The sequence below is a fragment of the Sphaeramia orbicularis genome, chromosome 3, assembly GCF_902148855.1.
Source record: "Sphaeramia orbicularis chromosome 3, fSphaOr1.1, whole genome shotgun sequence".
NCBI lineage: Eukaryota > Metazoa > Chordata > Actinopteri > Kurtiformes > Apogonidae > Sphaeramia > Sphaeramia orbicularis.
Window position 1 is genome coordinate 13480002 of NC_043959.1, and position 24529 is coordinate 13504530.

Consider the following 24529-nt stretch of genomic DNA (forward strand, 5'->3'; position numbering starts at 1 on the left):
CAAAATATTGTTAAACTTGCACTGAATTTTCTTCAGATCATTTCAGGTTGTTCCTATTGTTCAGGTTATTCACATGTTATTGTTACAGGATAGTTTCTTAATGTAAATATTTTCATAATTTAATGGTTTTTTTTGCTCTAAATCAAAGGGAAAAAAATGGTGTTGTCATTATTTATAGGTTATTATGATATTATTTTTGAGTTCGATGCCCTACTTACACTTGGCAAATTCATCCCATGGGCCGGATTGGAACCTTTGGTGGGCCGGTTTTGGCCCCGGGCCGCATGTTTGACACCTGTGGTCTAACAGAGTAGAGCCCGACTGGAGGATGGCCCGTGACATGAGCAGATAAATGGTTTAAAGAGAGAAAACTAGAACAGCTGTGTTACTAGTATAACTACCAATACTAATACCCATAACTGTTAATACTACTACTACAAATACTAGTACTAACACTGGATATACTACTACTGCAGCTGTTAGTACCAGTACTATAAACCTGTACCATCTGTAGAATAAACACTGTTACAACTATATGGATAAATGAGTGATGATGATGGAGGAGAAGCAGGTCCAGAGATGATCCAGGGAAAACCTGAGGACAGAAAGCAGACTCCAGGGAAAAGGAGAGTCAGGAACATGGATTTGAAGGAAAGGCCTGTGGTTTTACTGACTGAACCGTCCACATGGGGGCAGTGTAAGACAACATGTGTTTGGTTCAGGTCTTCAACGGTTTTCATTCACTTAATGTAATGTTTACCAGTGAAAAAATATTTGAATATTTTAATTAAGCAACATAATTAATGAGCACACTGAAAATATTTACATATTAGTAAAAAGTCCTGCAGTCTAATGTTTATTAATAAAAATGTTTTATTAGAAAAATGCACCTAAAGTATCACCTGGATTTTGGAGCTGGAGCTCAGCTTCAATTATTTACTTGTAAGAGCACAACAATATAGACTGATTGATTGATTGATTGATTGGTTGATTGATGTATTTATTTCGAATATGAATGTCAAAACAGAAGAAAATGAATAAACAAAACACTTAAACATCAGACATATACATATCCAAAAAGGAGTGAGAAGAAGTATAACTTATAAAGTCCACCCCTTCTCCTTATATAATTAATAACAGTAATAACCTTCCTAGTCGGAGCAGATCTGTACTATCTACTATAATATGACTGATACTTTTTATTAAATCATTTGGTTTAGGATTAACCTGAAACATTTCTTCATTAATTGATGGTTGGGCTTATTTTAATAAAATATCAGGTGTGACCCGGTTTAAGCCCAAATCAAATAAATTACTTACTTTTATCAAAATGATTGAAATAGTTAAAGTAAAATGATCAAACCTACATTTTCAAAGCGTGAGATGTTCATACATGAAATCACATGATTATCACTGATTATGATTATTATCAGTACTATGTGAGAGCGACTGAATAATGGAGCCACTGTGCACTTTGAGTATGTGTTCATAGAAAAGCGCTGTATAAATCTAATCCATTATTATTATTATTAGTAGTAGTAGTATTAGTATTAGTATTAGTATTAGTATTAGTATTAGTATTATTATTATCATTATCAGAATAGCTGTTTAACACTTTTTGTGATCAACTAATTGATTTATTTTAATAATTAACTACTAACAGGTTAACTATGGTGCTCTATGTACTGGCAAGGATTTTTTTTTTTTTTAATAATCCTATAATGATAATAGATCTAAAGTGAACATGTACAGTTTTTATTCAAATGAATCCAACCCACAAGTCAAACTGAAAATACAGAAATAAACCTTTAAAATCCCAGAGGAATCCTTGCCTCATCATATGTTTTTTGTAAAAAAAATTTCCATTTTCAAACAGCTAGTAACAAAGGCTGTCACACAAATGTGTGTGTGTGTATATATATATATATATATATATATATATATATATATATAGATATATATATATATATATATATATATATATATGTATATATACATACATACATACATGGTGGGGAAGCAAATTTACAATGAACATTTAGTTGTTTTTTCTCAGGCAGGCACTACGTCAATTGTTTTGAAACCAAACATATATTGATGTCATAATCATACCTAACACTATTATCCATACCTTTCAGAAACTTTTGCCCATATGAGTAATCAGGAAAGCAAACGTCGAAGAGTGTGTGATTTGCTGAATGCACTCGTCACACCAAAGGAGATTTCAAAAATAGTTGGAGTGTCCATAAAGACTGTTTATAATGGAAAGAAGAGAATGACTATGAGCAAAACTATTATGAGAAAGTCTGGAAGATACTATTAAAGAAGAATGGGAGAAGTTGTCACCCGAATATTTGAGGAACACTTGCGCAAGTTTCAGGAAGTGTGTGAAGGCAGTTATTGAGAAAGAAGGAGGACACAGAATAAAAACATTTTCTATTATGTACATTTCTTGTGTGGCAAATAAATTCTCATGACTTTCAATAAACTAATTGGTCATACAATGTCTGTTCAATCCCTACCCTCAAAAATATTGTAAATTTGTTTCCCCCCCTGTGTGTGTGAATATATACTCTATATCTATATCGATGCTATCTATCTATCTATCATCTATATCTATAATATATATATATATGTATAAGTACAAGATTTGTATGGAGTGTAAAGATTAACACACAGAAAATGGACATTTTTCAGTTATTTTAAACCACGATAAAACACCAACAGATGTACTTTTTGGTTTCGTATTCATTCGATGGAAAATGAATGCAATGTCATTTTTAGAGATGCAAACTCCTCACCGATGGGAAGGTGAGGTCATGTGCAGATCTGAGGAAAACAGATTTGTCTGTGGGATTTACCAGTTAAAGAGTGAAATACTGTAGAAGCCGATAACGTAATAACAACCTATAACGTAATAAATTTGCCATTTTTAAAAATGTAATAGGCCAATAACGTAATAACTGACCAATAATGTAATAAAAGTCCTGAACGATAATGTAATAACTTTTGGCCAATAACATAATAACGTATTACATTATCAGTGGATTATTACGTTATTGGCCTGGTAAAAAAAAAATTCTTTGCAAATGTATAACTGAGCCAATAACGTAATAATATTTTAATATCACTGTATTTAAGTTTCATTTATAAGATAAAAACTGTGATAAAATCTCTCTTTAGCCTTTCAGACTATCTCCAAACTAAGTGGAAGCACACGTTTACAACACCAACAATGGGATGAAATGAAATATGTCTGACATTTATGACATGGAACTCACTGTTTAAGAGTTATTTTTTTTCACTGTTCAGGAGTTTTTAATTTCCCATATTTGACCACTAGAGGGCACTGGTGTGACACAGACTTTCTTCAGTTGTCCAACTTCATTTCTTCCTTTCTAGCACACGTTGAAAGGTAATCAGTGATCACTTTTGAACAGTGAACAGTTCATTTTGTTGAAATTCTTGCATATACCACGTACGATCTTATATATTTAGTACAAGAGGATAGAAACCTCATTAGTGTATTCACAGTGAACTGACTAGACCTAGCTAACCGTGGGCTAGTCATTAGCATTATTAACTCTTACAGTTTGATCATATCAGGGGTATAAACATTTTTAAAGAAAAGTGTGTATTTATGTGTGTGTGTGTGTGGTGTGTGTGGTGCGTGTAAGCATCTAGTACACTTTAACCATATTTGGTATATGTCCAAAATGATCATTTTTGGATCACATACTATAGCCTTACCACTCGGCAACCAAAGGGCCCTGAAGAATGTTGGAATAAAGGGTGGAAACACCTTGAAAACATCTCAGGGAACATTTAATGGATTTAGAAAGCATCTAGAAAAACTTTTAAACCAGATTAGGTAATATGTCCCAAAATGATCATTTTTGGAGCACATACGCCGGCGTATGTTTGAATAAAGGCTCAAAACACCTTGAAGCACCTCTAGAAACACCTAGAGGGCATCTATAAAGATCTAAAGCAGTTTTTAACCAGATTTGAACATGGTCTAAAATGACCCTTTTTGGAGCCTTACCATTTGAACACCAGGGGGCGCCAACGAACATTTAACCAAAGGCTCAAAACACCGTGAAACACCTCTAGAAACATTGTGATGGTCATATACACTGAACAAAATATAAACGCACCACTTTGTTTTTGCTCCCATTTTTCATGAGCTGAACTCAAAGATCTAAAACTTTTTCTATGTACACAAAAGGCCTATTTCTCTCAAACATTGTTCATAATTGTCTAAATCTGTGTTAGTGAGCACTTCTCCTTTGTCCTTTGCTGAGATAATCCATCCACCTCACAGGTGTGGCATATCAAGATGCTGATTAGACAGCAGGATTATTGCACAGGTGTGACTTAGGCTGGCCACAATAAAAGGCCACTCTAAAATGTGCAGTTTTATTGTATGGGGTGGTCCGGGGGGGTCAGAAACCAGTCAGTATTTGGTGTGACCACCATTTCCTCACACAGTCTTCTTCATGAATTCTCTGAAACAGCTTTGGAGATGGCTTATGGTAGAGAATGAACTTCAGTTCACAGGCAAAAGCTCTGGTGGAGATTCCTGAAGTCAGCATGCCAAGTGCATATTCCCTCAAACTTGTGACAGATCTGTGGTATTGCGCTGTGGTGATAAAACTGCACTTTTGGAGTGGCCTTTTATTGTGGCCAGCCTAAGGCACACCTGTGCAAAAGTCCTGCTGTCTAATCAGCATCTTGATATGCCACACCTGTGAGGTGATGGATTATCTCAGCAAAGAAGAAGTGTTCACTAACACAAATTTAGACAGATTTGTGAACAATATTTGAGAGAATAAACCTTGTTGACACAGAAAAAGTTTAGATCTTTGAGTTCAGCTCATGAAAAATTGGAGCAAAAAAAAAAGTGGTGCGTTTATATTTTTTGTTCAGTGTATAATGGATCTAGAGCAGTGTTTAAAAAGATTAGAACATGTTCCAAAATGACCCTTCTTGGAGCACTTCTATAGCTGTACCATTTGAACACCAGGGGGCGCTGACGAATGTTTGAATAAAGACTCAAAACACCCACTGATAATGTTGGAATAAGGGTTTGAAACATCTCAGGAACATTTAGATGGACCTTAGTAAGAATCTAGAACCACTTTTTCACCATATTTGGAAAATATGTCCAAAAGGATCATAAATGTTGACTTCGGCAGATCCACGTGAGGATAAAGGGGAAAAATCACAGCAGCGAGTACATGTACACCAGAATATGTTTTATTGTGAAATTACAACTAACCCTCACGGATGTGAACACAGAACACAGACTGGAGGTCAGGCTGGTCCGTGGCAATGCAGCACTGATTGGACGTGTGAGAGAATGTGTGGTCAAACCGACCTCAGTGCATCATCATCATCATCATCATCATCAATCAATATGTTGGTGTGTATGTGTGCAGGTGTGTGTATGTATACACAGTTTACAAAGGAAGTAGTTGGTCATTATAAGCACCATTACAAAGCCCCTCTATTCCAGGGGCGTCCTCTAGTTTACAAATGCTTCATAGATTAAAAGTGGCATTGATTATTACAGTATAAACACCAATTTACATGTGGTAATAGAGGAAGAGCAGAAAGGCTACGAAGCTAGCTGTTATGGTCGCACAGACCTCCAACTCTTCAGAATGGCCGCTGGGATTGGATTTGGTCGACTACCCAGTTGTGTGTAGTAGTACAGTGCATTCAGAAGTCTACGTGGTTTCAACGCTAGCACCAGTAAATAGGAATTATTCTATTATTCTAGTCAGTAGGAAAGATGGAAAAGCGTAGTTTAAAATATGCAGCAGGAGTCATTCAGCTCAAACATGGCTACATCTCAATAGTCCATTGGAGGTTCCTTTCCTCTCCTAAACCATTCTGACCATTTTTTTTTCTGTTTACCTCGCTTGAATTAAAACACAGGGAAGGAGGACGGTGTTTACTTTCATGTATCCAGGTTTTGTTCAGTCATTTAGGGGAAGAAATGAATTGATTAGACCAGGGGTGTCAAACTCATGTTAGTTCAGTTCCACATTCAGCTAAATTTGATCGGCAGTGGGACGAACTAGTAAAATAATAACGTAATAAAATATAAATAATGTCAACTCCAAAATCTTCTCTATGTTTGAGTAAAAAAAAAAGCAAAATTAAACAATGAAAATGTTTACATCTGCAAACTATCCTTTCAAACAATGTGAATAACATGAACAAACTGAAAAAATACCTGTAATTTTAACACGATTCTGCCTCAGTTTATCATTTCCACATGTTCATTATAACTTACAGATCACAGTGGATCTACAAACACACAAACATTTAATATCAGGCAGAATACTGTTAAAATTGTGCTTACTTCTCTTAAAACATTTCAGGGGGTTCATATTTGTTCAGGTTATTCACATTTTTTGTGGAATTATACTTTGTTTTAGTGTAAATACATGAAAATATTTACATTTACTAAGAAAAAAAATTTGGAGTTGGGAGTATTTATTGATTATGATAGTATTTTACTATTTGACCCACTTCAGATTGAATTGGTCTGAATGTAGAACCTGAACTAAAAGGATTGTTAATATCTTCAGTGTAATTTTTGCATTTCACAAATTCATCCCCAGAGCCGGACTCGACCCTTTGGCGGGCTGGGTTTGGTCCCTAGGCCGCATGTTTGACGCCTCTGGGTTAGACTATTGGGGGTTCACCCTTGTCTTTCCACTGAAGCTGAAACCTCAGCCTTTAGGTCAGGGCTGTCAAACTCATGTTAGTTCAGTTCCACATTCAGCTGAATTTGATTTGCAGTGGGTCGAACCAGTCAAATAACAGCATAATAACCTATAAATACATTTTTTATATGGAAAAAATAAGATTAATTATGAAACTATCCAAACAAAAAAAGATGTGAATAACCTGAAAAAAACTGAAATTTCTGAAGAAAGATAAGAAGAAATAATAAGAAAAATATGATCAATATTCTGCCTCTACTTATGATTCATACATGTGCATTACAGATCAGATCTACCAAGACACAAAACAGGCAGAATATTGTTAAAATTGCACGTATTTTTCTTTAGACATTTCAGGTTGTTCATATTTGTTCAAGTTATTGACGTTTTATTATTCAAGGATATCAGAGTTTGATGTTCTCTGCAATAAATCAAAGAGAAGAAATTGGAAGTTGACATTATTTATAGGCATAACGTCATTTTTTTTTTTCACATGAACCTCCTCAGACCCAGCTATGGGTTTTCTGTCCACATTTGTGGACAAGAGTTTCACAACTTCATACAAAAAGAAAAGAAAACTGTTCACCACAAAGGACATTCCATAAAAATGTTAAAAACTGCATCTGAAAAAACTGTTGCATCATGGTGTTTCCAATATAGGCAGTTATTTAATAAAAAACAAAAAAAATAACATTTCCTGGGTGTCAAGAGGTTAATTCAAGATTTTTTTTTTTGCTTAATTCAACCAAAAAAATCTGCCAATGGAACAAGTGAAAATGATCTTGGTAAGATTTCTTGAAATCAGATTTTCCAGATCTATTGTCTATAAATCAGTTCTTAAATCTCACTGGAAAGTTCCTCTTTAAGTGATTCTGTTTGATTTTAAGTGTCATGAGATATAAATTCGAGATTTTTTTTTTTTTTTTGCTTAATTCAAGATTTTTTATTTTGTGTAATTCAAGATTTATTTATTTTTTGCTTAATTCAAGATTTTTTGCTTAATTCAAGATGTTTTTTTGCGTAATACAAGATATTTTTGCTTAACCTCCTCAGACCCAGCTGTGGGTTTTCTCTCCACATTTGTGGACAAGAGTTTCACAACTTTATACAAAAAAAAGAAAACTGTCCACCACAAAGGACATTCCATAAAAATTTTAAAAACTGCATCTGAAAAAACTGTTGCATCATGATGTTTCCAATATCGGCACTTATTTAATAAAAAACAAAACAAAAGCTGGTACTTTGCTGACATTTCCTGGGTCATAGGAGGTTAAAGGATATGAGAGTTTAATGTTCTTCGCAATAAATCAAAGAGAAGAAATTGGAGTTGACATTAGAGGCATAACGTCATATATTTTTTTTCACATTAAACCAGGAAGAACATTTGGAGTCATTATTTCTAGGTTATTTTGCTGTTATTTTGGAGTTCAACACCCTGGACTGTTAATATCTTCTACACTTTGTGAAGTCATCCTGCAGGCCTGGACTGGAACCTTTGGTGGGCCGGTTTTGGCCCCCGGACCGCATGTTTGACACCTGTGCTTTAGAGCTTTCTGCAGTCCACATGCCCTTTTAAAGGGGGCACTTGATTCCACATATTATACAACACTTAATCAAGCAAAAAAAACAAAAAAACAAACAAACAACAACACGATCAATAGGTGCTAGCACGGCTGAATGTGTTCATTCCGATCATGAAATATTGGCTGTATTCAGCTCATGTTTCCACAGAAGCCGCTGAATTGGATGTATGATATGTAGAATCATCTTTGGTAATGGAATGGTGCAGTCGGCCCTCCCCCACCCCTACCCCTACCACCCCCCCACCCATCCCCCGGTGTCTCTTTGGTGCTGAGCCCCTCCCTTCTCTCCCAGTTGCCTTTCCAACCGCTGACCCAGAGTCAGAGATGTTTGGCCTTTGTTTTTTTTTGTTTTTTTTTGGGGTGGGGGTATTTGAGCCTGACACTGGGTTAGCAGCTGTTCTCTGTGCTGCTGCTGGTTAATGGAGGACGATCTGCACCCTCATCTTCAGTACGTCTCCCAGCTGTCCTGTGAGGTAGTCTTTATCGTGGCGCTCCTCCAGCTGCTCCAGCTCCTTCTTCCTGAACAGGGGGACGCTGCTGATCTGCAGGGAGTACGCCCCCGGGGACAGGCTCTTCTTTCTGCTCAGGTGCAGGTAGCTGACGCCCTCTCGCTGGTTGATCTTGAAGTGTCCGTCGTCGTTGCCATAGTCGATGCTGTAGCGCACGTGGTCACTGAGCGTGGACAGCGCCGGCGTGAACTCCAGGATGTGGTCGCGGTTACTGAGGTCGCTGATGTTCAGGTGGAACTGGAGGGTGTCCTCAATGTCCACACTGGCCAGACTGATGGCATTATCAGACAGCTGCACAGAGAATAGAATAGAATAGAATAGAATAGAATAGAATAGAATAGAATAGAATAGAATAGAATAGAATAGAATAGAATAGGCTTTATTGTCATTACACAGGTTATTCAGTGAAATTGCAGGTGGTCTGTGCCAGCATCAGTGCAGTATACAACTAAGTACAACACAATAAAACACAGACATGTACAGACAAGGGTTTCAAACTCTGAACTCAGTTCAGTTCCACATTCAGCCCAATATGATCTAAAGTGGGCGGTGACACACTGAACCTTCAGCCCAATAGAGGGAATGCACATCCGTCACTTCCCCCCTGGGCCACGCCCCTCTAAGTCAGACTGAGTGGCAAAAACAAACCGGCTCAACATGGCGGAGCATAGCAGTAACTACAGCGAGACTGGGAAAAATGTGGAATATAACATGAAATTAAAGACAACTGGACTGGACATGGATCCATACAACTACCAAACAACAAGTGGTCTACGAACATTGATATGTGGACAGAAATCACGTATCCTTACATTTATATGAACCTGATTTCAACACCAGGAAAATCCCCAATGCAAAGGCTGAAAGCACACAAAAGCCAAAGAGTTGCTGACATCCTCGTCATCGTTAATTAGAGGATTACAGCTGGTGAGTGCTTTAATTCAACATACTATTGTTTTGGAGATTTTCTGTCAGTGCAGACGTATTTTCTTGATGGTGATTGCCAAGGTAAAGGCCCAGCAGTAGTGCTCACAGTTCACTACTGATTTACTGGAGTTGAACCCTTAGTATTGACCCAAGTGAGTGGATGATCTACTGGTACTGTGGAGATTTAAGTAGAGTTAACATCAAATACATGATACAACACAGATACAACAGCTTTGTGCTCGAGTACCCCCTTATTTGGAAAACTAGGTTAGCCTCAGTTTAAGCTAGTTTACAAATTATGTAGAGCACAAGGTTCAGAATCACACAACTGAAGACAAAACGTTTCAGTTATGAAATATAGAACTAAATGACAGATGCTAACATTAAGAGCTTTACTAAGAAGTAACGTTAGCCAAAACGATGTGTAATTTAAGGTATGATTTCACACAAGAATACAGTATAAATTAACGTTACTTGACACGAATCCAGGTTTCGTTGCCTGGATTCCAGTTATTTCTACGAATTGCAGCGATCCATCTGCTTCTTCTGTCTTTGGCTTTAGGTCACCACTAAAACGATAGCTCCAAGTGCTTTTTAAACCTATTTGTGCAATCAATGGCACAACAGCTTTTCCCCATTTTTCAGATTGTTCTAAAGTTTTCGCAGTATTCAAGCCAAAGCCGCTACTCATCTCCCTCTTTCTGCCACTCAGTGGACAGAACCGTGGTGACTTCCGCTAGCGGTGACGTCACGTGCAGACCCTCTATATCATCTAAAGCGGGCGGTGACACAAAGGTAAGGTGAGGTAAAAGTCCCAACACCATAATGTAAACCTTCCTACTTCAAGTGTTAACAGAAAAATGTAGTAAAAGTATTAGAGTAAAAGTGCTGGTTTGGTCCGTCTGACTGACTGATCAGTTATTATTTATGACTTCATTAAATTGTTATTAACGAAGCATCAGTGACTGATCAGCGTCTCACTGTTGTTTCTGTCGAAGATAGAACTGGTTTCAACTTTATATGGTTTTATTTACACCACATAAATCTCATCCATAATTAATGGGAAAGAAAAGAAGAAAAAAAACAAGTTCTGATACACAAGTCTGGTTTCAGTTTTTGGACTTTCTCTCTAGTCTTTGATGTTCGGTGACATATTGGATGATTTTAACTTTTGAACATGTAAATGAAACCATGTGAGATAAATCAGTTTGGTGGAGCTGTTAACAACTCGTCGACATCTGAAAAGACTTTAGAGCTTTTTCTAAGTTGTCAGGAGACGGAGAGGATGGAAACCACTAATTTTATCTGAAACAATGTACTGTATTTTACAGGGGTGTAAGAAAATATCGGTTCTGCAATACATTGCGATGTTTCATTTCACAATACTGTATCTATATTAAAAAGTACTGTATGGATATTTTTAGGTATTTATTCAAATGCAGACATTGTGGAGGTTCACTTCGCTTTTTTGGTTTTCTGTCTTGTTTATATCTTATTTATTATTATTTAACACTGTTTTATTAAATAATGGTCATTTGAATCATCCTAAAAGCACTTTTTACTGTCTGAGAGGCAGATGGTAGTTACTTTGGAAACTAGGAGACTTAGAAAAATGTTGTGATATAGCATTAGATCCTGTTCTGATCAAATAAAAATGTGTTTAGTATTTGTACATATTTCTGGTGTAATTTAATTCTTCTAGGAAATAATCTTAAAAAAATAAATAAATAAATAGCCTTTTTAACAGTATCATGATATATCGTGATATATCGTATCAGGATCCTGGTATTGAGATTTGTATCGTATCGCCAGATTCTCGCCAATACACAGCCTTACTATTTTAGAAGGTTGTTCTGTTCAAACCATCATGTGGAAAGATTTCAGATAAATGGAAGTCTGAGACGTAGTGGAATAAAACTAAATCCAATAGTTTTAGTGTGTTTGTTGTAAAGCATGTTGTGACGCAGTTTTCATTATTACTATTATTTAAATGGATACAGTTGAACTGCAGTTTGTCAAGTGAACACCTCTGTTTTCACCTTGAAAATGCAGATTTTTTTATGTATTTATAGTTGATTTTTACCTCCAAGTAGAACAGCGGAGGTTATGTTTTCATCGGGGATGTCTGCCTGTTAGCAAGGTAACTCAAAAAGTTATGGACAGATTTTCATGAAATTTTCAGGAAATGTTGATACTGGCACAAGGAACAAATGATAAAATGATTAAATTTTGGTGGTGACTGGGGGGCAGGGGGCTGATCTCCAAGTGCTTTTCTAGTTATGCATATATTGATATGTTTACACATGATGAACTCATTTCATTTCATTTCCTAAACCATAAGCCATCAGAGCCAGAACCACCAGGCTCAGAAACAGCTGTTACCCAGACGCTAAAAGACTGTTCAGCTCAAACCACAACTGAACAATAACTCCCTCTGGTGCTGTTTATTTATGTGCAGTAGAATAACACAGTACAATATTCAGCCAGTTTTATTACAAATACAACGTGCAATAATATGTTTACATTTTCTACTCACCTTCTCCTCCATGCCCATCTACTTATTTATTATTATTATTATTATTATTATTATTATTATTATTATTATTATTATTATTATTATTATTATCATTACCTCCGTCAAGGAGGTTATGTTTTCATCAGTGTTTGTCTTTTAGCAAGATAACTAAAAAAATTATGGATGGATTTTGATGAAATTTTCAGGAAATCAAATCAAAATTTATTTATATAGCACGTTACGACAACATAAAGAAGCCCAAAGTGCTTTACATCTAAAAACATGATTAAATTATAAGATAGAAACAGGTAAATGTTGATAGTGGCACAAGGAACAAATGATAAAATTTTGGTGGTGACAGGGGGGTGATCTGCCTCTGTCTGCACTCTCTGAGTGCTTTTCTAGTTATTATTATCTGAACTCTGCTTTTCTTTTTGTTTTATTTTAAACTACAGTATTTAAATGCGTGTGGATTTGAAATATAGGATAGAATACTATTACAGGATCAAAAACAAATCAGTTTTAGCCAAAAAAAAAGTCTCTGTTTTGAATGTCTCGGGTTGACAGAAATTTGTGACGTTGAAATGGAGTCAGGAGTAAAAAAAAGGTTGGAACCACTGGGTTAGTGTGACTTCAAGCACAGGTTACCTGAGTGTCTTCCTCAGTGGAATTGGTGCTGCGGCGTTTGCGTCCCTTCTTGGGGTAGCCATTGATCTTACATTCGTAACAGGCTTCAGGACTCAGAGAATTATCGTCTTCTTCAGCTCCTTGGTCAGTGCTGGAGCCTCCACTGGTGAAGCCCAGACCAGAGACGCAGTGTCTGAAACAACACATCACTGTTTACTACAAATATCTACTGGGATCTTCTGCCTGAACTAGGGATGTAACGATTACTGGTATAACGATAAACCGCGGTTAAATTGCAGACGGTGAGTATTACCGTTTCAATTCTAATTATCATGATAACCATGTTTGATTACCACATTTTTCCGGAGAAAAGGCCTATGTAAAGATCTACTTTTATGTCAAATATTTGAGTATAGTTTTAATTTATTACAATTAATTTTATATGCCTAAAATTTGGAACCAGTATTCACTTTCAAAGTCTTTGAAAAGGTTCATTAAGCATCTGTGTGTTATTTATGTAATAAAGTATATACATTTTTCAAATCACATTTTATATTTTTTGTGTGTTTTTTGTCTTTTTATGTTTTTATAGTAGGTTAAAGTGAAAAAATAATAGACAGATGAGATAGATGAAATTGTGCTGAAAAAACAGATCCCAAACATGGGTATAATAAACATTTGTTTATATAGTATATAAAGGCAAAATCAAAAGGACTGAAAAATGGCCAAAATAGGCTCAGACCACTAAGAGTTAATATTTGAATGTTTCTGCAACAGAAGGTACATTGTGCCTATTATTTTATTTGTTTTTTTTGTTGCTGTTTTCTTTTTTTTTTCAAAATACAACTTGGTTAAATTATTTCAGTGTGTGTATAAGTACTTTTTGAACATTTTGAGCACAATTTCAATAATACCGCGATAATAATGATAACTGTGATAATTTTGGTCACAATAACCGTGATATGACATTTTCATATCGTTACATCCCTAGCCTGAACTTATCGACATCTCTAACATACCCTTGTCCGGCACGGAAGTATCCGGGGGGGCATCCGCAGAGGTAGCCCCCATCGGTGTTGGAGCAGCCGAACTTGCAGGGGTTCTGGGCGGTGGAACACTCGTTGACGTCGCTGCAGCCTCCGTTATTCTGCTCGTAGTTGAAGCCGGTGGGACAAAGGCAGCGGAAGCTTCCCAGGGTGTTGTGGCACGACGCCCCCCCGCATATCTGAGTGTTCAGACACTCGTTCTCATCTGGGTCACGGAAGATGACAAGAAGCAAACAAAGCCAGGGGTCATTCAGGTCAAAGGGCACAAACAACACTGAGGAAACTGTGAGGTCACACCTGGAAGCATGTGACACATTCACAGGAAAAGGGTTTTTTTCTTTTTTTTTTTAATTCTCTTTTTATTAAAAGAATTTATATTTTTTCATACATTGAAAAAACAAACAAATACACAAACTATACACATTCAGAGAGTGGGTGTAAAAAAAAAAAAAAAAAAAAAGAACAAAAACATTTACAGCAGCTCTTCATGCTCCTGGCATACAGGATCTCAAAGTAAAGAATCAATGTATAAATAAAGATAAATAAAAACACAACATATTTCCTTCAGAGGATTTTGGGTTCATATTCATGCATTCATCTCAGCAAAATCAGATCTCAAATGCTTCACATCCCATCCCTCACAGTGTCGCACAAAGAAGTAGAAGGGTTTTTAATTTAATGGTTGGATGGGAATGAATATTTTATACAGATAGAGTTATAAATATGCTTTTTTTTTTTTTTTTTTTTTTTTTTTTACTGTTTTTTAATGTTTTAGTTTTCATTAATGTCTGTTTTTTTCAATGATAACATCAGCCTGCCCAGGGACTACAGGTGGAAATTAGCACTAGTGCTAGAACCTGGCACACTACATCAAGGTTATTATTGTTAACGAAATGACAAAAACTAGAATTGAAAAAAACATTTTTGCTAACTGAAATAAATAAAAACTGTAATTAAAAGAAAAAAAAAATAGGACCAATGGCCCTGTAGCTTATGGGCCAAATTAAAAGCTTTGGGAAATGTATCCAGATGCCATTTATTATCACCCAGTTCTGTGTATTTATTATATTACAGAAATAGCCCATGTTTTGGTCATATTCCAATCAGAGCTGTAAAAAATTCAAATTCCAACTTGATATCATTGATACTGATTTATTGGATCAATCCACTTCCTATCTGTTATAATGGGAAAATTTTTCAAAGTTGCACCAAATCCAGAATCAGATCCAGATCGAAATAATTTCAATACCTTGTGTTGACATCATCATACAGAAGCTGTATACCAAGTTTGAAGTCAATCAGAACTGTAGTTTCAGAGAAAAAGACGACTGAAATGTTTTCCCCATAAGAGCCCATGTTAAATTTTCCGTCAGTTCCCGGATCCAGAAGAAGATCCTGATCAGCATGTGGACATTATGTTTTGGTCATCTCCCCATCAGGGCTGGACTGTAGAAATTTACACTGGATATCATTTATATTTACTGAGTTATTGCATCGATCCACTTCCTATTGCTTATAATGGGGAAATTTTCAAAGTGGCACCAAATCCAGAATCAGATCCAGATCCAAATAATTTCACTAACTTTTGTTGACATCATCATAAAGAAGCTGTATACCAAGTTTGAAGTCAATCGGAATTGTAGTTTCGGAGAAGAAGACGATTGAAATTTTTGTAACGGACAACAGACGACGACGACAGACGACCATAGTTTACAGCCTGTCGGCCGGTAAGCTAAAAACTAACACACCAGCTCAAAAAATGAATTAAAACTGAATTACAGAAAAAAAAAAGTTAGAACTAAAAAATAACTAGAATGAAAAATCCATAACTATTGGAACCTTGCACTACATCAGTCCTTTTTAAGTTTAATGTATATGTTATGTATATTGTCCCTGTCTAAATAAATAAAATAAAAATAAATAAAATTCATATTATTTCTTAAAACCCATGTCGAGTTTTGGACGGAATTAAAACTAAATACATGGGACTGAACATTCGACCCAACAGGATCCAGTCCAGGTCTGGGCCTATGTTTGACCCCTGTGTGTTCCCTCAGTGTGTGTGTTCTAACAGATTTCATTTTCAGTCCTTTCACTTCTACAGTTCCATCTGTTCAGTCACACATTCAGACCTTCTGTGGCTGAACGCTGGTTTTTCACACAGACCCAAATACTGTTGAATAGACAGGGTTCTGTTCAGGGTTCGACTGGAGTTTACACTGAACTGACTTTAACACATAGACTTAGCTAGAAATGGGCCAGTCGACACCCCCCCATTACAAGAGATAGGAGAGGTTTGAAGCACATGTGGATGAATAGCTCAGTAAATAATACTATGGTCTAATGCCACATTTCCTTTATCAACTCGACTCTGCCTTTATGCGTTTCCATTACATAAAAGTACCTGGAATCTGCTACCCGGTACTATTTTTTTAGTATCTGCTCGGCCGAGGTTCCAAAATGGTCTGAGTCTGATGAAGGGCATCAGCCTGAAACGTCACTTGTGGTGAATAAATTCTTTGGGAGCTCACAGGTGAAACAAGGACCTTGTTTCATTTTTTCATCTATTTTTTTGGGATCCTGCACACCTTTCATTTTCTGGATGTGCGTGTCCATCACCTCTCTCCAAAATGGGGGAAGACATACTAAAATGTGACATGTGAACACTGCAGACCACTGATTGGTCAGAGAGTTGTCTCTGCGTCATTGCGTCATCAATGTGTGGCCCAGCATTTTTAACAAAACAGATTCAGAAGTTGACTGTAAATATACCAGTAGGTTAAATGCAGGATGACAGCACCGTGGTCAGTCGAGGAGGTTCAGACATTTCTGTCCTTGGTGGATGATGAAAAGATTCAGCAAGAGCTTGATGGGACAACACACAACAAGCGAGTTACTCAGCAACTCTCAGAGCAGCATCGCTGTGACGACCAGGTACTCTAAAGTTGGTACTATCCTGTAATGGAAACAGCCCTCAGGAATAGTACCTGGTACCCGAGTTGAGTCGAGCCGGTACCACATAGTGGAAACACGGCTTAAGACGCAGGAGACTGGGGTTCGAATCCCAGCAGAAGTACTTATATCACAGGTGTCAAATATAATACCGTACTTTCCGGACTATAAGCCGCTACTTTTTTCTCGTTTTGAACCCTGCGGCTTATACTGTGATGCAGCTCCAGTATAGCTTTATACGGGCTAACGGCCACCAGGGGGCACTCTAGCACGAAGCGCAAAAGTGAGACAGACAGGTGGAAGAGGTGATGAAGAGGAGAAGTTTTAATCTTAACTGAGCTGCAGCACGGAAGTGCCATTGAGCAACAATGGAGGAGAGACGTAGAAGGTGTGTGACGGAGCCTTTCTGAGGCTGTTCAACTCCAACACTGAAGAAGACGACTGCAGTGGTTTAATGAGCAGAAGGAAGATGAAGATACAGATCATTGACTTTTTTGGGTTTTTGAACCAGCCTGTTCCTGCCGTTTTACTGCTGTGTTACAGGCACTGTTTGGAAAAAAGCAGTTAAGGTATGGAAATAAATATTTTAATAATCTTTCTGTTTACCATCTTTCTGTGTAAATATCTCATGTCACAACGTGGACACCTGTGGCTTATAGTCAGGTGCAATTTATATTCCGGTGCGCCTTATAGCCCGGAAAGTACGATAATAATAATAATGGATTAGATTTATATGGCGCTTTTCTATGAACACATACTCAAAGCGCACACAGTGGATCCATTATTCATTCACTCTCACATTCACCCTCTGGTGGTGTTAAACTACATCTGTATCCACAGCTGCCCTGGGGCAGACTGATGGAAGCATGGCTGCCAATGCCTACGGCCTCTCCGACCACCACCAAACATTCATACACATTCATACACCAGTGTGAATAGCAACACTGGAGGCAAGGAGGGTGAAGTGTCCTGCCCAAGGATACAACAGCACATGGACAGAGCAGGATTTGAACCGCCAGCCCTTCGGTTATTGGACGACCTGCTCTACCATCTGAGCCATGGCCGCCTCATGCGGCCTGGGGGCCAAATCTGGCCCGCCAAAGGGTCCAATCCGGTCTGTGGGATGAATTTGTGAAATGCTAAAATTACACTAAAGACATTAGCAATCAATGATGTCAAAATCATTTTAATTCAGGTTCCACATACAGACACATACAGTCCAATTAGATCTGAAGTGGGTCAGAACCAGTAAAATATTATCATAATAACCTGTAAATAATGACAACCCCAAATTTTCTCTTTGTTTTTTTGGTGTAAAGTAAAATTACATGAAAATGTTTACATTACCAAACTATACTTTTACAAAAAATGTGAATAACCTGAACAAATATGAACAAAGGGAAATGGCTTATGAAAAGTAAATGTAATTTGACCAATATTCTGCCTGTTACTCAATGTTTTGTGTGATTGTAATGTACATGTGTAAATAATAAACTGATAAAACGAGGCAGAATATTGTTAAAATTGCACTTGTTTTTCTTCAGACAATTCAAGTTTTTCATGTTATTCAGATTTGTAAGGAAACTTTGTAGATGTAAACCCAATCAGAATAGAATATTCCTTTTCTCACTGTTATTATTTTACTGGTCCGACCCACTGGAGATCAAATTGGGCTGAATGTGGAACTGAACTGAAATGAGTTTGACAGCCCTGACTTATATTATTTTCAACGGGGGTGGGGTGTGTGTGGGGATGCAGCAGCAGTAGGTAAATCCACCATTGTTATTTCTTTTTCTAAAAATGTAGAAGTCTGTGGTGCACATGTGGATGAACAGGCCCGTTTGCTGATGACAGAACACGTGTGTGTACTCACCCACACACTGATTCCACTGGTAGTGCTGCAGGTAACCCTGTGGACAGCTGCACCGGTACCCGCCCACCAGGTTCTGACAGCCGTGCTGACACCTGTGGTTACCGTCGCACTCGTCCATATCTGTCAGGGTTACATTAAACCATAAAACTACCGTTAGACTAAATCAGGCCTTAAATCAGTGGCTGTTGTGGTCGTATCTGCTGATGTCACAACCTTCACAGCTCTGTCCACTGGGGTCCAATGAGAACCCCCGTTGACAGTCGCAGTTGAAGCTGCCGGGGGTGTTCTGGCAGGCGCCGTTGGAACCACACAGGTTCGGGTCCGAGGCACATTCATTATTGTCTACGAAGAGAGGACAGAGGAGGTTCAGACAGGAGGAAAAACAGCCAACACTAGCACTGGCCCGATTACATATATGAGACTTTTATGTTAGTGGAAACTACAATAACGTTGGTAGTAAATATATAAATATAATAAATAATATATAGTAGTATATAAAGTATATAAATATAATGTTGAACTAAATATCTATGTCTTTTTGGCTGGGGGGCGGGGTTTGCTGTTAGAATCTACAATGATTAAAAGGTCCTTTAAAAATGAAATCACTGTCATTAATTAGAATAAACATTAAAACATTCAAACATTCAAGTTTATTTTGTGTCATATTCTTATACAGTCTTTTGTTTTTGCACTAATTATTTTTGTTGCAAAATGGATTTTCAGTGTTCCTGTGACAATAAAGATCTATTCTATTCTATTCTGTTTTATTGTATGTAATGTATTCTGTTCTGTTCTATTCTATCTATTCTATTCATTCTATTCTTTTCTATCTCGTTCTGTTCTATTCTATTCTATTCTATTCTATTCATTCTATTCTTTTCTATTTCATTCTATTCTATTCATTCTATTCTATTTCGTTCTGTTCTATTCTATTCTATTCTATTCTATTCTATTCTATTCTATTCTATTCTTAGCCTCCTTTGTCATCTCTACTCTGAACTACTTTGTCAAAACTTCACAGTTTATGTGACTCTCATTTCATGCTGTCACTAGAGCTGCTTTATGGTCTGGAAAAAACACTTGTGGTTGCCATGGTAACCTCCTGCAATGTTCCATAACAAAGCATCTGTAAGCGGCCCTGAGTCCAAGAATTAGTGTGGCCTAATAAGATCAGTGGGAGTCCATTAGCTCAGAGCGAGGGTCGGTGAAGGTTCGACAGGTGTGTGTTTTATGAGCCCGGCAAGTAGACAGAAAGAGGGGGGGTGGGGGGGGGGTTCTTTACCAATGCAGGCGGTGTGGTGCTGCGTGAAACCTGGAGGACATTTACAGGTGAATCCACCGATGGTGTTGACACACAAGAACTGACAGTTGTGCTGTTTAGTCGAACACTCGTCCAAATCTGAAAGGAAAAACAAAAACACAAGGGACGTAAACGACCTGCAGAAATGTTCAACCCACACCCCTGTAGCACCGCTGACAGCCACTAGGATGAGCATGTACAGCAGGGGTCTCAAACATGTGGCCCGGGGGCCAAATGCAGCCCGCCAAAGGTTCCAATCTGGCCCCAGGGATGAATTTGCAAAGTACAAAATGAATAAATAAATAAATAAAAGATATTAGTTGTGGTTGAATGCTAAAATTTGGAAAAATGGGCACGTGGGATGAATTTGTAAAGTGCAAAAATTCCACAGTCAAGGCTGTGGAACTCATTTTAGTTCCGGTTCCACATACAGACCAATATGATCTACAGTCAAATAACAACAGCAGAATAACCGACAACAAAGAATGACTCCAGATTTTCTTCTCGGTTTGATGTGAAAAAAAAAATCTTACATTATGCCTATAAATAATGACAACTTCAAATTTTTGTCTTTGTTTTAGAGCAAAAAATCACATTAAATTCTGAAAATATTTACATTTACAAACTATCCTGTAACAATAATGTCAATAACCTGAAATGGGGGGTTTTAGTTTGTTTATTAGTCTGTTAACAAGCTAACTCAAGTGCTCAAATGCTTTTCTAGTTTTCCATTACCTTTCTGTTTTACACCAGGGGTACCACAGTGGTTTTCCCTAAAACTCTAACTTACTAGTTTTTCTGGAAAAAAACACTGAAGTCATGCTTCTGCTGCTGGTTGAATACAAGTTTATATGTTATTAATGTTGAAAAGATGTGAATATTTTCAGAACACAACTTTGGGGAAGGCCTGAACACTTATATTTAAAGATCGTATTTTTATATGTAGTATTTACCACACCAGGCAAGTAATGGAATATTGTTTTATTAAAGCTCTTACTCTGTCACTTTTATTATTATGAAATACATTCATGTCATTTACACATTGTTATATGTGAATAAAATGACAAAATATTTCACAGTGTTTGTATCTGAATGTCTGTGGTCGCAGCTTCACCAGGTTCTTGGACAGAACTGTCTAATTGATTGTAGTCATACAGTATTTGGTCTAAAATTATAAATAATTGAGTCAGCATACAAACAATTGGCTCATTTTAACATTGTTAAGGAACATTTTTCTTAGTAGATGAAAATGGTATTTTTTTAGGTGAACAAAAAAACATCGCAATATTATTGTTATCGCAATACTGTACACCCATATCACAAGTTTTGCCAATATTGTGCAGCCCTAGTTCAAAATGTGTGAGGAGATTACAACCTTCCCTCCTTTATTCCTTCCTTCCTTCCTTCCTTCCCTCCTTTCTTCCTTCCCTCCTTCATTCCTTCCTTCTCTCCTTTATTCCTTCCTTCCCTCCTTCCCTCCTTCTTTCTTTCCTTCCCTCCTTCTTTCCTTCCTTCCTTCCGTCCTTCCACATATCCAAATATTTAAAAACCAAACTAGAAGGACTCAATATAAAACCATAATTCCATCTGCTGCACTCTTAAATATAACCGTATGTAGAAGTTCACTAAGATAATAATTTAAAAAAACTAAAGGCTTAATCCCAACCCAATCTACCCAGAGTTTCTGAACTCTACAAACTCCAGTCCTGTACGCAGACTGCTTTTGTCTGTGACTCAAATTCCAGTCCTTCTACAGTCACTGACCTTCAAATGAACTGCAAATGAACCAGACAGCGGAAACATGTAGGGGTACTGCGGGGGGGTGTTACTGCAGAGGGGGGAACTAAAGAACGAAAGCTGTGGTAAATAAAAATGAAAGAGAACTAACAAAGTCAACACCATCAGCGCATGTTTTAGATGCACTAACAAACCCCATTAACACAGACACAACCAGATGCGCAATGTCACACAGTCTGGGGGAGACGGTAACGAGTGTGTGTGTGTGTGTGTGAGTGTAGCTACACAGCAAGTATTATTTCAGTAAATATACATGTATGTGTGTAATTTTAATTGTGTTTTATTTATTTCAACAACTTCGAACGGTGAAAGACACCTACAAATAAAATGTATTATTATTATTATTATTATCTAAAAAAGAATGCTTTCATTGAAATTTAGCCTGTTTACATCTTTAAAAATCTAATTACTTGAAAATGACTTGAAAAACTATCATTATTTAATTAGCTATTATTAATCTCCATTTAACCTGATAATAGAATAATTATCTATCTATTACTCAAGAAGCAGGTGAGATGAGATCAAACGTTAACAAAACATACAGCGTAATTCCTTTTAATTAAATGTGCTCTTATTTTGAAGGACAGAAGTTCTCCACAGGTAGTACATATGTCACTGTGTTCGTATCAGAAAGCTGTAAAAAAAAAAAAAAAAAGCTAAAAACTCAAAGAAAAGTTACGAATTAATTAACAAATTTTACAGAGAAAAACTACACTTAAGTTAACCCTTTATCAGGCAAGTGACTATTTTTGGTCATTTCCACACACATTACAGGACAGTGACAGTAACAGTTCAAGTGAGGACAGTGAGTTCCCAGTCTGAGGTCTAATGTGGTCTCCAGGGTCTGTCAGGTCCAATGTGGTCTCCAGGGTCTGTCAGGTCCAATGTGGTCTCCAGGGTCTGTCAGGTCCAATGTGGTCTCCAGGGTCTGTCAGGTCCAATGTGGTCTCCAGGGTCTGTCAGGTCCAGTGTGGTCTCTAGGGTCTGTATGTTCCACCTGTACATGAAAACAGTGAGTGGACCTGCTTTGTTCGGTTCCATGAAGTACTGGAACTAATGTAAGGAATGACGTTCAAAGGGCTCATGTGGATGTGGACAGGGGTCTGGACCAGCACGCATGGGGGTCTAATGGGAACAAAGGAAGGTTCTAATGGGACCAAATACAGGTTCTAATTCAGTGGTTTCAACCTTTTTTTACTCCTGACTCCATTTTAACATCACAAATGTTAAAACAAAACAGACTTTTTTTTTTGTGTGTGTGGCTAAAATCAATGTTTTTGATCCTGTAATACTTTCTATCCTATATTTCAAATCCAGGTTAATCTTAGAGGACATTTAGTCTATATAATATATATTATGGACAGAGGCAGTAAAGCCAGGTGTAGATCACAGCACAAAGGGAGAATTGGATTTTCCTTTGTCAGGATATGTACAGTCAGTCCAGCTTGGATTTACAAGGCTGACAATTAATACTGAACAAACAAGAACTAAAACTATGAATTATGAAAGAGCTGCAGCATCTGAAACTGACCACAATGAACATTTGTCAGATAAACAGAACCACAGTGCTGCAGTTTCACAACCAGTTTGTCTGATATGGATTGGGATTGGCTCTGTCAACTCAACACAGATTTTTTAGTAGTAAGTTTTTATTTTTATTTTTATCAATTACTAGAAATTCCAGACGACCCCACAAGGTTGAAAAACACTGGTCTAATGGTATCAGAGTGATGTTCTAATGTTCTAAAATGCCTTTTCCTTTCCCCTTTCATGGGTTTTTCTTGTATTTATTTTTTTATACATACTTCCTGGATTTTTTTTTTCTTTTTTTGCCACTTATGGGCAAGGAACCAAATACGGTCACTTCATTAGCCTTGATTTTCTACATAACAATAACTTTTTTTTTTATTATTTCACAAAAGTAATAAAGTCTTGTTGTGTCCTCCACTAACACACCAAGGTTAAAATGTTGAATTCTAGGGTATTTCTATCGGCTAAAATTTGCTTAGAGGTCTTATTTCTGTCTTTGTGCATAAGAAATCAATACGAGTGAATCCCCAAAGGAATTTTGTGTTGGTAAATGCAAGTTATGCAAATTTACACGATTTCAGTTCTGTTGCAACATGCTGATGGTCATATGAACTATGTTTTCAGGTCAAAAATGTCCAATTTCATCACAATTAATGCTATATCAGGGATTAAAGCAAAAATTTTTCATCTGACTGAAAATTTTCTTCTGGTCAAAATCATTGGCCACTATTAAAAATGATGCAATACAATACTACTATAGCATACAAGTTTATATAGTCAAATTTGGCAATACTGTAAAACACACTGAATGGGAGAGTGTACAGGTGTAGAAGATTAGTAACATGGATAGAAAACATGTCATGAGTGGTATTGGTGGGGGGTCTGGGGGCCCTCCCCCAGAAAATTTTTAAAGCTTCAGGTCAATTTTGGTGCTCTCTGGTTAATTTTAAAGGGTATGAAAACTTTTGAAGCAAGTGAAAATAATAACTGGAAGAAAACCTTACTGCAAAAAATGAGTGAGGCTGCTTCATTTTTTTGCACCATGATCTAAGTGGAGTTCCATCGTCTCCCTTCTCATCAAGCCACGCCCACCTCCATCTATTTTTCACGCCTCTCTCAATAGTTACCAC

The 24529-nt window shown here is 37.1% G+C and overlaps 1 protein-coding gene across 1 annotated transcript in view; it reads right to left on the minus strand.

Moving 5' to 3' along the window:
• Nucleotides 1-8607: 8607 nt before the first annotated feature.
• LOC115417141 (fibrillin-1-like) overlaps nt 8608-24529 on the minus strand; it is a 94984-nt gene continuing 79062 nt past the window's right edge. Inside the window, 6 exon segments of the mRNA XM_030131148.1 lie at nt 8608-9123; nt 12923-13094; nt 13921-14152; nt 18773-18892; nt 18986-19114; nt 20055-20171. Coding sequence (XP_029987008.1) covers nt 8740-9123; nt 12923-13094; nt 13921-14152; nt 18773-18892; nt 18986-19114; nt 20055-20171 — 1154 coding nt within the window. The 3' untranslated portion in view covers nt 8608-8739.